At 48.2% G+C, this 16,135-nt stretch overlaps 1 protein-coding gene across 2 annotated transcripts in view; it reads left to right on the top strand.

The window, feature by feature from the left end:
• The window catches only part of SRPX (sushi repeat containing protein X-linked), a 117,309-nt gene that overhangs the window by 52,760 nt on the left and 48,414 nt on the right, over positions 1 to 16,135 (top strand). For both annotated transcript variants that reach the window (XM_032329854.1, XM_032329853.1), the window contains 3 exons: positions 3,994 to 4,185; positions 5,455 to 5,631; positions 15,287 to 15,413. In XM_032329854.1, coding sequence (XP_032185745.1) covers positions 3,994 to 4,185; positions 5,455 to 5,631; positions 15,287 to 15,413 — 496 coding nt within the window. The remainder of the gene's footprint in view (positions 1 to 3,993; positions 4,186 to 5,454; positions 5,632 to 15,286; positions 15,414 to 16,135) is intronic.

Genomic DNA, 16,135 nt, shown 5'->3' with positions numbered 1-16,135 from the left:
AGCTGTCTTAGGAAATTGTTTTTATTGTCAGTTTTTTTCAGTTGTTTGTTTTTGTTGTTGTTGTCGCTGTTGTTTAGTAACCTCTGTACCCAACCAGGGGCTTGCACTCACAACCCCGAGATCAGGAATTGTACCGTCTTCTGACTGAGCCAGCTAGGCACCCCAGTTTTCTTTTTTTAAGTTTTAATACTTTGATGCAAACCATTGTAAACAGAGGGTTTAGCTCTAGCTCCTTGGGTCCCTGCATGGTGTCTGGCACAGGGCACTTACTCAATAAGTGTTCTTGAGTTAAAGAGAAGAAGAAAGTGAGAGGGAATCAGTGTTTCCGGTGGCCCCAGAATGTGGCAGGCATTGCTTTTTCGATTCTCTTGCATGGAATGCCATCATATGATCACACTAACTGAGGGAAGGGGGAAGGCATGTGGAATATATATCATTATTTCTTATGCAGATGAAGGAACCACTGATCAGAGAGGGTAGGTGACTTGCCCAGAGTCACACAGCTAGCCATATTGCATTGAGGTCTGAAATCCAGCTGTTTTAACTCAACGGCCAGAGTTTGCTAATAGCTCCTCACTTGTCTGCTGTAAGACACTGTCTATCCCAGGAGCTCCAGTTAACTGGGGTGCTTACCACTTCGGCCTAGGGGGCCGAAAAAGCTTTCCCAAATAATCAGTTTAGATTTCTTCCAAAATAAGCCCTGTCTTAACGGAAGCAGTGTTAAGAGCTTTCTTTCGCTGAACCTCTGTGGTAAACGTTTCACTCCTGCACTTCAACTCAACGGTGCTTTGGTGCACTTCTGATTCAAGTCACTCACTACCATTTTAATTATTATTACTGCAGGGCTATTAAACTGTCAAAATATCTTCTAGAGATTTCTCTTGGAAAGCAATCCAAAAGGAATTCCTTTTGCGAGTAAATGAGAGCAAGATTTTTTCCCACATGTTGACAACGGCGCACCCTTTGGAGGTATAGTCAACACTTCCGGGAGGATTTGAGGACTCAGAATATGGGACATATTCCTGCAATTTTCAATTGCATTGAAAATATCTCGAACTAGATGAACTCGTGATACATGTATACCCAGGTCATCCTCTCCCGGAAATGCCAGCCTTCAATATTTGTCCTGGGTACATGTGTGGAAAAGCCAACCGTAACATGTGTGCTCAAGGGAAGGTATGCTGCTTCCTGGTAGCTTCTTCGAGAATCGTGTCCCTCCTGAAAAAGTCCAGGAGCTGGAGAATGTGAGCATTTTCAACATGCGAGTGAAGGACAGGCTGAAAATTGGACACGCTTCCCGGGTTTCCATCGGTGGAGTTGTGATCAGGACACAGAATGCACAAAGGATTTGCCCTGGGCTGGGAGGGTTACCAGAGTCTACTCCGTTATCAGCCAGAAGAGGGAGGAAGGAGACAGGCAAGGGTAGGAGTCGGCAAGGGGTAAGGCAGAGTTTGAATCCTACAGCTTTAAAGCCGGATGATGGCACTTCGAACGAAAAGAACTTAATCCACTCCTGTCACTTCTAGATGAGGAATCTGATTCCCTGAAAGATTGAGTGACTTGTTCAGGGCTGCTAGGAAATGACAGAGTTGGAACGGATGCCCCCCGGGGCTTTTGCCTCTGCCTGGTCTTGCATGCACCATACCCTGCCAGCTCGGTACGTTTTCCTTCTCCCTCTCTCTGTGTCCCCGGTATTCACCCCTCCCTCGCCACCCTTCCCTCACCCCCAGCGGGGGCTTCACTTTCTCTGGAGAGAGAGGCAGGAAGGGGGACCCAGCCAGCAAAAGGAGGAGGCTGGGGATGGGGAGCACAGAAGCCTTGCTTGTTCTAGAAGAGCAAGACACGCAGGGAAAGTAAGAGGAAACGAGGCAGTGGGGAGGTTAAGGAGGAGGGGTGGGGAAGATAATAAAGAGGTAAATGGACAGGTGATTTTTAAGATTTTTTTAATACCATGGAAGTCCTCTGCCGAACTATAAAAAAATGCTTCTCTGAGACCCAAAACAACTGGTGTATATTGGAGTTTCCTTGTAGGTGATCTTGCCTATTACAGTTGGAAAAGAAAGACAGAAGGAGAGAGGGAGAGAGAAATATACCTCACTTCCAGTAGTCACGGAAGTCAGTAGGGTCCAGATCTCACTTCTGTTTGAGTAGTAGGCATCTGTGGATTTTTCCAGACTTTATCTTAAGATCTTTTGATGACAGAAGAAATATCCACAGCTTGGCCTGCTAAGCAAACACACCCCAAGGGCTTCTCATTTACCTGTGATCTTGAAATCTAGTTTCATGGCTTACCTGGAGCCATCACCAAAGAAGGAACCAGGGTATTTAAAACTGGTTCAAGATTCCTTGATACTTAAAGAAAATAATGGAGACATGTATGCTGTTTTGTACTTGACTTTGGGGTCCAGATTGTTCTCGTGTAAAACTGTTAGCACAGACTGTGTGTGTAAAATCCAGAGGAATGAAACTTGGTTCAAGGAAGGTCTGCAGGCCTGGGGCAAGCTCCTGTAAGTCTGTTCCCACAGGGTCGAGCCCACAGGACACGCCTTCTGTGCTTGAGTCCTGACTGTAGGCCCCGTGTGGCCACAGTCTCCACAAATATTATAGGATGAAAGTATTAGCCAAAGGAGTTGTGAAGGCGCAAAAGTGAAAAAGCCATCTGTGCACAAGCCCTGGGCATGGGACCTGGTCTTCGGGACTGAGAAGCAGTCAGAAACACACCGTCAGAAAATTCCCTGGACAGTCAGACAAGGTGTCCTCCTTTTTGGCCACATGATGGCGCACGCACCCTGCTCGCGGACAGCTCAGGGGCCGAGAGGCGGGGAGAGTCAGGCAGCTGGAGGGAGGGGGGCTCCTACACCTGGCATCCGTGAGACAGCTACCGGCTGGCTTGAGGGAGCTTGGCCCTGGTCCCCATTGATTGTGCGGTGGGCCCTGTGGAAACTTGCCCACCGGGGAGCTAGCCTTGCCCTAACAATGTTACAGCTTTCAGCGAGCACCTTCCAAAGGCACCAGAGAGAGGTTCTGATTTATCAGTGTGATCCTATCTGTGCTCTGGGCAACTCCTAGCCCCAAATCAAGTCACCCTGGTATTCTGCCATTTGGGAACTTTGCCATGTTCCTAAAGAGGGGGCGTCACTGGGGACATCTGAAAAGGGGGTTGCTTCCCTCTGAGGAGCAAGTGTTCTGTGATTTTAAGCCAAAATGGTATCCCACGGCAAAACCCTAGAAATCGCAGCTTCATTCACAGGAAGTAAAATAGTATTGCAAGTTTTTACAGAGAATATGCATGCAGATTTGGGAAAACTCTACCCAATTATTGACTCCCCTGCCACTATGCACAGATGGTTGGGGTTAGGATTCACAATGATACCAGTTGCCCTCCAAAGAATTCTGTTACCTCCTTCAGGGGTAAAGGAAAAGGAGCAATCATTTATTGAGTAAGTGCTATGTGCTGGGTGCTGTGCTAGGTGCTTAATATGCATTAATGGGTTCTGTTTGTTCTTCTTAGTGCCCCTGTGACAGAAGTATAGGTATTGACCCAGAAAGGTTAAGTAACTTGTCCAAGACCACACAGTTAGTAATGGAAGAACCTGGGTCTGTAGTCAGATATGTCTGATACCTAGTTGTATAATCATAACCTCCCCACCCAGAGACACCTTAAAGACTCCTTTTTAAAAGATTTTATTTATTTATTTGAGAGAGATAGAGAGAGAGGGAACATGAGCAGAGGGGCAGAGGGAGAGGGAGAAGCAGGCTCCCTGCTGAGCCGGGAGCCCAGTGTAGGGCTTGATCCCAGGACTCTGGGGTCATGACCTGAGCCCAAGGCAGACCCTTCACCAACTGAGCCACCCAGGTGTCCCCACCTTAAACACTCCTTAAAAGATTCCAAAACCTGGGGCAAAGCCAGCCAGGGACTTGGAGAAAGAGGAGACCCATTTTCTAAAGTTGTGCTGTCCTATCTCTCCCCACCTTTGTTTCTGCTACCTGCAGATACCCCATGGTGCTCCCCCATCAAGGTGAAGTATGGGGATGTGTACTGCAGGGCCCCTCAAGGAGGATACTACAAAACAGCCCTGGGGACTAGGTGCGACATTCGCTGCCGGAAGGGCTACGAGCTGCACGGTTCTCCCCAGCTGGTGTGCCAGTCAAACAAGCGGTGGTCCGACAAGGTCATCTGCAAGCGTGAGTAGCCCGGCCCAATCAGGACCGAAGTTCTTGTGCTCTGAGATTAGGCTTTTTTGTTGTTGTTGTTAAAAAGCTGAAGGTTGCATGGTCTCTGATGAGAACCAGCCCCCCCCCCCCCCCGCCCCGGTGGGCAGACGCCAGTGGGTTTGGAAGATGTGGTTGGAAGAGTGATGACACCTTTCAGACCAGAGAGTGTGATGGACTGTTTGGGCAATGGGGCGAGTACAAAGGTTGTGTTTGTTCAGGACATGCTAGCCAGCCCCTGGAAGTGTGCTGGGGATCTAGAAACAAAACACACACATGCTCCGCTGTCAAAGGTCTCCGAGTAGCAGCAGAGAGCAGGGGAGAGACACACATCGCACCAGAAGCACCAGGAAGGGAGAAGTCACCGACTTGTGTCCCTAGGGACAGTCTGGAAGTGTTCTCCCGAGGGATGGAGCTTCAGGAGGCAGGGCGAGTGACTGCAGAACACTATCCTGGGAAAGCAACTGTGCCTCGGCGGACAAAGAAGACTAGGAGAGCATTTCAGGGGTGGACATCCAGCTTGAGGAAAAATCACCTCATTCAGGCCACTCCAAGAGGCCCAGCATTGTTGAAGCACCTATGAGATGCCATTGTGATTCAAAACAGACACCATTTATTGAGCACGTATTGTATGCCAAGCATCTGCCCTGTGTCCAGTTTTTGCAACAAGTCTACTGATGGGGGGCCGATACTGCCATGTGTCTCAGCCCATGTGCACTATGCACAGTAACCGTGAATATATGGTAGACTCTGAGGCCCTGCTCCTACAGGACTGGGCCTTTTTTGAGGCAGAGAGAGAGCATCCCCACTGGGCCCGTAGCTGCCCAGGACTGACTGGTAAAGGATTAGGGAAGCCCAGTTTCCTTGCCTGGAGGCAGGCCAAACTCTGGGACTTCCCCTGCCAGGGCACCTTCTCTCCCCTGTCCTATCTTCTTCATCCCTCACTGGTCTCCCTTGGGAGCCCTTTCTAACTAAATCACTTGCACACAAATCCACATCTCAGGGTCTGCTTCTGAGGGACCCAACCTAAAACAGTGGCTCAGCTGGGATGCCAAGCCAAGCAGGTCCCACAGGAAACAGTGGGCCCCTTCTGTGTGGCACGCAGCCACCCCTTTGTTTCTCGGATTCTGTCCATTGTCTTTCAGTTGACTTGGCACTCACTGTGTTTTCAGCATTTCTGGACTCTGAAAGACTACGGACAAAAACTAAGAAGCTCTGAGCATCTGGTTTTCTCTTTTTCAGAAAAGCGGTGTCCCACCCTGGCCATGCCGGCGAATGGAGGGTTTAAGTGCGTAGACGGCGCCTACTTTAACTCCCGGTGTGAGTACTACTGCTCGCCAGGGTACACGTTGAAAGGGGAGCGGACGGTCACGTGTATGGACAACAAGGCCTGGAGTGGCCGCCCAGCCTCCTGTGTTGGTAAGAAAATACCATTCATTAGGGGGCACATACTTTGGGAGGAGCAAGGTGTGCGTGCATGTGTAGTGGATTTTAAAGGAAGCATCAACACCCCGGATGACCCAGCTTTGATTTCTGAAGCTCTCTTCCTCCTTACTTCTCAGGCCTTTAGCCCAGACCTAACATCAGTCTGTAACTTGGAGCGGACCTGATAGCCCGTGGCTTCGTCCGACTTTTGTTTCTTTCTCGGTTTGCTAATGAGGCCTCTGCAGACTGGCAGAGGGCTGCCTCCGTCCAGGGGATCTGCCTGTGGCACTGAGAAGAGTCATTGACATTTGCCAGACCGCCCCGCAGAGAACACCTCTGTGCCTTTCAGCTGACAGCTGGAGTTCATTTGTTGTCGATGATTGTGGTCAGCAAGCACTCTGTGCGCTAAGCTGGGATTTGGAAATGTTACCTGACTCAGGGTTTGTTGAGAAATGGTTCTTACAGTGTGGTCCTGGGAGCGTGCAGCAGCCTTGAGAACCCTTTAGAAATACAAATTCTTAGCCTCATTACAGATCTGCTGAATCAGAGGCTCTGGGGAAGGGGCCCAGCACTGTGTGCTTCAAGGAGCACCCCACCCCCACGCATTCTGGGCATTCTGAGAGGGCTTCAAGAGAGCCACTGATAGAAGACAGTACTTCTCAAACTTTAAGGTGCATCAAATCACCTGGAAACGCTGGTGAAAATGCAGATTCAGCAGGTCCAAAGTGGGGTCCAGCAACTGGCATTTTCTCAGGCCCTCCAGGGGATTCTGATGCTCTGCAGTTTGAGAGCCTGCCTTAGAATATCAAATTTGGGCAGAACTTTAATACCTTCGTTCTCCAAATTGTGCCCTTGGACCAGCAGCATTAGCACCAGCAGGAGGCTTATTAGAAATGTCGCATGGTGTGACCCATCCCAAACCTGGCAGATCAAAATCCACATTTTAATAAGCTCCCTGGGGGATTCCTGTGCCCTTTAAACACTGAGGGAGACTGCTCTAGGACAGTGGTTTTCAACTCTGGCTTCTATTTAAATCTGAATCACTGGGGCTCTGGTATTTTTCCAAACCTCCCTCCACGTGGTTGAGAACTACCATGCCAGAGGATAGTTTACTCATAAACTTTTAGAGCTTCCAGGACCCAGCCTTCCAGAACATTCTACTCCCTTCCTCTAGTCTACAGATGAGGGATAAGAGGTCACCTGTCTTACTCAAGGTTGCATAGAACCAAGCCTGTGGCTCCAGGCTCTCGGGCCCAAAGTCCTTGAATCCAGAGACAGCTCTGGCACTAAGCTAAGGCCACAGGCCCTATGAGGCTGGCTCCTGTGCTGCTGGGATCTGACCATCCTCCTGAGAACCGGTCAGCTCAGTCTGCCGATGTGCTTTACCCCAAGGACTCCTTTCTGAGTGCTCATTGTTTGGGGGCATATGCTTTGGGGTGGGGGGCGGAGATTGATGCCTCCTGGGGGCAGAAGTACAACATCAACTCCTCTAGGTCAGTCCCAGGGGTGTCGTTGTGAGAGCGCTGCTGTCCGCGGTCCTCCCTGGCAGCCTTTTTCACTCTGCAGGTACATGGGGACAGAGCTGTAGCCAAGGGACCTTGCCCAGGGTGTGACAGAAAACCCCATTCTGTCCGAGCTACAGCCTGGACCTCACCTAGTATCCGTTTGACGCAAGCAACCCGTTCAAAGAAACTCCGATTGCTAACTCAGGTTTACTCAAGGCTTCTCTCTCTCTAGGATGTAGGTAGGAGTTTGTCTTGGTGGGTAATTGGGAAAACAGACACCACACTAGGTACTCCGAACAGAGGAGAATTTCCTATAGAGAATGGGTTAAAAAAAAAAATCTAAAAAGAGCCAGAGGAACAAAAGAGGAAAAACACTATTACCCGAGATGAGTTACAGCAGAAAGCCGTGCCGACTGAGGGCTGGAGAAGCAAACATTGGCCGATGGCTCAGGAGCCCAGGAAGCCCTCTCAGAAGTTCGCACCAGAAGCATAATGGCCTTCCGTTCCCAGGACGGTGCCTCCTGTGGGCAAACCTGCCTGGCGCCCAGCTGGCAGGAGGAGTCTAGGAAATAGAATTTTGAGACTTTCAGTGCGGGCAGAAACGGGGAGATTATAGAAAACCTAAACACCAAGGGATTGTTGGCCTCAGTAACTTTTTCTCTGAGGCTTTGGCCCCTGGCCTGGACTCACCATAGTTCTCAGTGGGCAGAGGGCCACGCAGTCCTACTCATGCGGCGCAGGGAGAATGGGGCCCAAGGCCAGAGGTTCGGGTCAAGGGCCCCTCCCAGATGTCACTTTCAGTGTCTCCCCCGTGACTTGGTGCGTGTGCAAGCTAGCGCCTCAGAACCACCACTCAGATTTTCTCAGCTCTCCTCTCTTGCGTGGGAAAGGGCAGAGGTGGACAGGAGGAGAAAAGATGCTTGAGAATCTTTCTGGAGGCAAGCATTGGTGACGACTCCTCTTGGGATCACACTGTTCAGGTGTCCAGATCGTGTGCAGTCGTGGAAAGAACGTGCTGATTGTTCTCAAAAAGCAACAGGCATGGCTTAAGCTGGACCAGATGGGGCTGGAACCTTCCCAGAGGGAGAAAGAACTAAGCAACAAACACCAATTTCGGGGGATTTATCTTAGAGTTTGCCAGAGCAAGTCTCAGGCATGCTGCAGAGGTGGGAGAGGATCTTGTGCCTACAGTGGGGCTCGGGGAGGGAGAAAAGGGGGGACCCGTGAGCCACAGGAGCGCATAGAGTTCCCAGGAAAAGGAGACAAAGGGACAGTGCAAGCAGGCAGTTCTTTTCCAGTAAGACAACAATAAGCTGGAGGCCATCCCCAGTGAACGTGACACTAGGGATGTCCTTGACTCTTTTGGCTTTAAATGCATGACATTAGTTTAATCACTTTGTGGGTGTGTTGGCAAGGCTAGGGGGTCCTTGAGCATAAACCAGAGCCTCAGCCTATTTTAGATGCTGACACATGGTGGCTGAGTAGTTCCCAAATTTCCACACAACTTCTAGCACTGCATCTTGGCCAGAGCTTTGCTGAGTGCTGAGAAAATCATCCCAACTCTCCTCCAGACCCAGAGGGAAGAGCGAACCCTCGGCTCTCTTTTGACGCTGAGGCGGTCAGTCCTGTGGTCTGGCTAATTCAAAAGTGCCAGCAGTTAAAATTAATTCTCTCCTGCAGACCACACGCTGGCACTGGATTCAAACCCATGGTTATTTCCGAAACAGATATAGAAAGAAGTCAGGGCAGGGGAAGAGTTGTACTGCAGTCGCAGGAGGGTAAAGTATTTGAAGAGCCACAACCGCCATTGATATATATAAAAAGAAAACCTTGGAATGAAACAGCTATTGTTTTAGGGGATGTTTTTTCATTCTTTCCATTTGTAGTTATTTTGGGTTGCACTGGCAGTTAGATAGAACAATGGACAGTGAGAATTATAAGTCCTCATCTAGAAACCAGATTTTGAGTTGACACGTGATTTCTCCTGTAAACCAACCCTATTTCCTGGGCCAAAAGAGGAAAACATTAAAGAAAGTCTAAAAACCACAGATAATGAGAACCCAGCGGGTGTCTTTTGACATGCAAAGAGCCCCAGTTAGCTGTATTAACAAAGGACCGTGTACAAACTGAGTAGGTTTCTGGAACTGCTCCCTGCTTGTTTTGTGCTGCCTCCAGAGTAGAATAGATCAAGAGAGTTAGCACAGATGAGATTCTGGAATAAAAAATTCTCTGAGATTGCAGATACGCATGCACAGTGATGGAATGTTCTACTGGCTTCTCAACTGTCTGACAGCTGGGCTCACCCGCTGACGCACAGGGAAGTTTGCTGGGCTGCCCTGCCTTATTTCCAGAGATTCCTTGAAGATACAAACATTATGGGGCTAAGAATGAACCTATCAGTGTGTCGTTGTGGATCTTAAATTATGCCAAATCTCTCCTGGGTCAACAAATACACATCCTTCTGCAAACTTTCAGGGAGCTAATGTCAGCTTCGAAACAGCTGGGTTGATGGAGATAGTGGTGCACTTTTTCCCTGGCCTGATTTCTTAGTACAAAGTGAACATGTAACCTTCTGGTGGCCATCTCTAATAGAAACACACCACCAGCCACTCTTCGGTTGGGCGTCTCTCTGGTGAGGATGGTGACTTTTCACTGTGGAATTCAGCTTTCACTCTTGCCTCTTTCGTCCAGTGGGGAAAATCTTCTGATACTTTCCACGATACCAAAGAATCGGAACCACTTCCCAGAGACATCCACAAAGATTATACTCTGGCTGGGGGGAGCAAACAGTTGGGCAAGTTTTCAGCGTCCAGGTTTGTTTTGACTTTGGCAGTCAGTGTCTTCCTGTGTCCCACGAAGTGGCTTCCTCTGTCACCAACCTCAAACTATTTTATATCTGTATCAGTAATCTATTGCTGTATAACGGACAGCCCAAAATCCAGTGGCTCCAAATGACCATGTTATTTTGCTCCTGGTTTTGGGGTCAGAAATTTGGGCAGAGCTCAGTGGAGACAGCTCAACTCTGTTCCACATGGTAATGGCTGAGATGATGGTTGGGGTCAGAGGATCCAAGATGGCTTCATTCACAAGTCTGGAACCTCAGTTGGCTCTGCTGGCTGGGGTTTGGCTGAGTCTATCTCTCCTTTCATAATTTCTTATTCTCCTCACATGGCCTCTCCAGTAAGATAATTGGATTTCCATAGATGTCCGCTGTCTTCCTTAGAAGACAGCAAAAGTGGAAGGTGCCAGACTCTTGAAGGGCCCAGACTGGGGATGGGCGTAGCGTTACTTCATGTTCTGTTAGTCAAAGTGAGTCACGAGGCTGGCACAGATTCAAAGGGATGAAAATTCGACTCTACCTCTTGTTAGGAGGTGCTGCATGTATATAAGGGGATTATGAGCCACCTTTGCACGAAATTCACCACAATATCCTTTGTTCAAAATCAGTGCTTGGAAGTCATTAATGAAATACATCTTGAAGATGCCATACAAGATGCTCTACAGAGTAGTTTGAAAAAAACTGGCGTGATTGTTCATATGCCAGTTCAGGTACTATTAACAAGGCCAAAATCATAATGCTTCAAATGAGCCAGCAGTTCTATTCTTATATAAATATTTGTGCTTAAGCAGCCCTGGGCCGTGTCCTAGGCCCAATCCCTCACTTGCTGTTCAGGCTAAGATGACTGACTGCTCTCGCTCTCCCACACAACCACTTTCAAACCAGGATAGAGGACGCAGGAAAAAAGGAAAGGGTATGCTCCGCCCACCCCTTTTAACAGCACAGCCCAGAAACTGCCCACGTCACTTTTCCTCACAGCCCATTGGTGGAACGCATCACATGGCCACGCCTAACTTCAAGGGCGACTGGGAAATGTAGTCTTTATATTCCGGAAGATGAAAGGTCCAGGTAGTTCTTTTGCTATAAAAGAAGAGGGATCAGAGACTGGGGGATCCACCACCAAGTCCCTGCCCCATTGACTATTAGAGGGTGAGACCGAGTTGGCGTGACAGGTCAAGGGATAGAAGAAATGAGAGTAGCAGCTGGTAGAAAGCCAGTTTGCTTGGGGTATGTAGGAAGTCAGGAAATGGGCACTGAATGGAGTCTGCGCTTTGTGAGGAGTGGGGCAGCCCTTGACTTGGGGTAAGAATAGCATCTTGCCTTAGAATGAGGCAGAAAGAAGACACCCCCCCCACCAGGTCATGCAGTCTCAGATACCAGTAACTGGCCTATTGTGAAGCACCTGTTAATCACACATCTAGCAGTCATCTCCAAACACAGATCTCCAGTAGAAATCTTCCACTCTTTGAGGAAACGTTTTACCACGCAGTTAATTTATAGCCTTAGTTTAAAAGGCTATTTTTTTTTCTTGTTACCTGTTGGCCAGGACACTACCCTTTTGAACTTCTTTCTTATTTCTACTGCCCACCTGGTGAGATGTTTTGAGGATTCCCAAGCTTGCCAGATAAACAGTAGTTGATAGAGTGAAATATATTTGTTTCTGATATCTGTATCTATATTTATATATAAAGAATTTGAGAGAAAGCAGGAGTGGGGGGATGAGGGGCAGAGGGAGAGGGAGAAGCAGACTCCCCACTGAGCAGGGAGGCCCACAAGGGGCTGGATCCCAGGACTTGGGGACCATGACCAGAGCTGAAGGCAGATGCTTAACAGACTGAGCCACACAAGCACCCCTTGTTTCCGGTATTGCATATGCAGAGAGGTGACTAGAGCACAGGGGAGGGACACAGTTGGTGAGATGTCTCCCCTGAATGCAGAGGCCAGGGTTTCTACACAATAACTGGCTCTGTGGGCATCCTGACTCAGCAGGGAATTATAATTATGTTTCTATAGTAACTTTATTCAATTCATTCATGGAAATTTAGGATCACTTACAAAAAGCAATGATGGCCATGGCTGGGTAATAATAGGCTTAGGTTTCTGGAACATCTGCTGAAGAAGGGAAGGCCAGCTGGTCTCGTCGGGTGAAAGTGAGGGTGCAACTGAACCTGCTTTTCTTGGATTCAGGGCACAGCTGTAGCAGGTGACCTGAAAAGAATGTCCATGTTGGAGGACACTATGAGGTCAGTGGCAGGCAGACACACAGAAGTGTTTGGCTTAGTACGAAAATTAAAAAAACACGTGATCATATCTTAAAATCCCAGACCATGAGAAATTCCACAAGAGGAAACACTTCCCAGGGTACAAATGAGGATGGTCCTAACAACACTCCATCCAGTGGGCAGACGGGAGAACGAAATAGTGCAGGCCGAGTACTCAGCCTGGGGCAGGCAGGCGGGATGGTGCAACAGATATTAGTTGTTCTTTCTTTTTTTTTTTTAAAGATTTTATTTAACAGACAGAGGTCACAAGTAGGCAGAGAGGCAGGCAGAGAGAGAGGAGGAAGCAGGCTCCCTGCTGAGCAGAGAGCCCGATGTGGGGCTTGATCCCAGGACCCTGGGATCATGACCTGAGCCGAAGGCAGAGGCTTTAACCCACTGAGCCACCCAGGCGCCCCTTAGCTGTTATTTCTAATGATTGGGTTTTTTTTTCTCCTTGTTTCTACTTTGGAAGAGCATGGATCTGAAAAACTAGGCCAGTTTCGGCTGATCATTGTTGGGCGGACCCAAGCTGGCTTTGGGAAGCTCTGAGAGCCTTCACCCAGATAACCTGATTTGGAGCATGTTAGCTCACAATGTCCGCACGCGTGGTTGGATAGAGAAAACCCAGTACATGATTCAGATGTTTAGCTGCATGACGCAGAGAGTAGGACTATCTCTTCGCTTGGACGATGTCACCCCAAGAAAATATGGGAACACTGTAATTTTGCATTGAAATCTGTCTCCTGCCCTCAACCTCTCCCCTTTTATTTTAAATAAAATAAAATACATACATACATATATATATATATATATATATATATATATATATATATATATATGCTTTCCATGATGAGGGAGCCAGCTAGTATTGACCAGCAGGGGGCAGGTGTCGTATACTCATCTTTGTGATTCACACACAGCTGTGAAACAGTCATCTCAATTATATGAGTATGTCTAATGTCCCCTCTTGTCACAAAAATAAAAGGATTATTTTTTATTTTTTTTAAAGATTTTGTTTATTTGACAGAGAGAGGTCACAAGTAGGCAGAGAGGCAGGCGGGGGCGGGGGGAAGCAAGCTCCCGGGGGAGCAAAGAGCCTGATGTGGGGCTCGATCCCAGGACTCTGGGATCCTGACCTGAGCCGAAGGCAGAGGCTTTGACCCACTGAGCCACCCAGATGCCCCGGATTTTTTTTTTTTTAAACTTAGCAAATGAAAATAGACACGTTGAATGCATTTAAAGAATGTTCCATTTCATCAGAACATGTGTGTACTTTATCAATTTTGAGAGGCATATTATGGTAGGTTTTAATACCCCTGAAATTGGGACACATCTCACAATGGATTTTAACTTAGATGCCATAGTATATGGTAGTGACTCGATTGGGGGTTAGTGTATCAAGGTTTGTAAATTCACACTCCCTCGATGCATGGCATAGAATCCATCTGAATTTGGATAGCTGAAGACAAAACCGTTTAGCAAATTATTCAAAATTTCGGACCCTAAATAAAATGAGAAGTTTTTTAACAAGATGTAGGAGAAAGTGTATGAAGATTACGTGGTGTTTTCATCTCTCAAAGTTGTTTGTGATTCAGAACCAAATGATCTTTTATTTTCATTCAGGTTGTAGCATAGCGGCATTTAAATAATTACCAGTTGACATGGAAAGCAATGTGTATCTAAATGTTGACTTGCTAGGCCATCTTTTTTTTTTTAAGATTTATTTATTTATTTGAGAAAGAGGGAGAGAGTACACATGAATTGGAGGGAGGGGTAGAGGGAGAGGGAGAAGCAGACTCCCCGCTGAGCAGGGAGACTGACAGGGGGCTCGATCCCAGGACTCTGAGATCGTGACCTGAGCTGAAGGCAGGTGTTGAACAAACTGGGCCACCTGGGCGCCCCCTAGACCATCTTTAAATACATTCTCTACCTGTTTGGAATCAAGAGGAATTTACAAAAGTCTGAAGCTCCCTCGCCTTCTTGTGACTTCACTTTAGCTATAACAAAATGAAATCCAACCCAGTGAGGATTGACATCTCATTTACTTCTAGCCCTCATTATCAACCCATCCCTGATACTGAGGAAGCAGAAGATCTTTTACCAGGTGGAGACACTACTCGAGAAGCTACTCGGGGGCCCTTTGGAGGGCCAGAGCCAAGGCAAAACTGCTACCCCCAGACACAAAACCATAGGTGTGGTCCTGTGGCAGGTGGAGGGCACAGTGGATCCAGACAGACCACTGTTTGTTGTAAGATACCGAGCAGTTGGGAATGGACATCGCCAGAGGAGAGAGAGAGAGAGCTTGTTCCAGGAGTAAATGCTTGGGCTTGGGTTATAATCCACACTATCACTGTCTACATGCCTGGCCTTAAATAAATCACTTAAACTTTCTGAGCCTCAGTTTCCACATCTGTAAAACAGATCATTGGGTTTTTCCTTGAAACTTCCATCCCATTTACTTTTACCTCACCTGGGGCCATGCTGTCATTTGCCTCATGTTCTATTTTGTGTATGGTGACAATAGTCTGCCCCAATAGACCTTAAACGCTTGAGCAGCCGATGACACAGCAGTTGGAATGATGCCTTGGATAAGGCAGCCTTCAGTAGAGCTGTGTTGCCTTGAACTGAATCAAAGTAGAAGACAGCTAAGGTTCCCTTTTCTGATAATCTCTGATGCTGCCTTTAAAGGAAGAGGGATTCCCTGTGCCTGAATGACTTCTAGCTCAGAGGGCTGAAGTGCTGTGAAGTCAGTAAGCGAAGTCTAGAAGTCCAGGGAGAAGTTGCCAGAGCTAATGAATTACCCCGGAAGCTGCCTTGCACGGCCAGGTTTAGCCGTGCATGTAGGAGTTCTCCAGCCATCTTCTGAACTCAGGATGAGAGAAGGGGCAGGATGAATGGCGGGAAGAGAAATACAGTGGGGTGAACTAAACCCTTCAAAAATGGGGAGCGCCTAGAGCTGTGGGCATGTCAGATGCTGGGTGTTGTGCCCCCCATGGACAAGATATTTCTTGATGATGCTGAGAATCTTCTGGTTATATTTTCAGATATGGAACCTCCTAGAATCAAGTGCCCGAGTGTGAAGGAACGCATCGCTGAACCCAATAAGCTGACGGTCCGGGTGTCCTGGGACACCCCGGAAGGAAGAGACACAGCGGATGGCATCCTAACTGAGTAAGTACAACTGGGCAGTGAGGAGGCTGTTGCTTCTTTTCTGAGAGACATCTAAAGAGCCAGAGTGGGAAAGTGTATCCGTGCAGGTCCATTGATGCGCACAGAGTCACTGTGGCGCTCCTTCAACAGGTCCCTCATTCGGGCTGCATTTTTCTCCCTCGTCATCTTCAGCACCTGACCTCCTGTATATTTCACTTCTGTCCTTGTGTCTTGCCTATCTCCACCATAGCACATTTACTGCCAGACCCTGAATGCCCAGAACCATGCTGAGCACAGAGCTGGGACTCAGTCAGTATTTGTCAAGGGAGAGAAGGGAAGAAGGGGTGGTGGGAAGAAGAGGGATGGGAGGAGGAAGAGGAAACCAACTGATTCACTCTGGGATAGAGTGAACCCCCACTGCCTGCCCAGGGTGCTCCTACTGTAGCCCCCAGGCCTTACTAAGCCATCACCTACCTCCCTGGTGTTCTGTGAATACGGTTTAAGGCAGACCTTTCTAGCCCTTGTTTTTTGCAACTGCTTTTTTAAAAACTTGATTCTTAGTCTATTTTTTTAAACTTGGGACTACAATAGGGGTTTCTGGGTGGCACAGTCAGCTGAGCATTCAACTCTTGGTTTTGGCTCAGGTCACGGGATCGAGCCCACATGCTCCGTGCTCAGTGGGGAGACTGCCTGAGACCCTCTCTCCCTCCTCACCTCCCCCTGCCCACTCTCTCTAAAGTAAA

Source organism: Mustela erminea, chromosome X (assembly GCF_009829155.1).
Source record: "Mustela erminea isolate mMusErm1 chromosome X, mMusErm1.Pri, whole genome shotgun sequence".
In the NCBI taxonomy this organism is placed as follows: Eukaryota; Metazoa; Chordata; class Mammalia; order Carnivora; family Mustelidae; genus Mustela; species Mustela erminea.
This window is presented reverse-complemented; position numbering and strand designations above follow the sequence as displayed.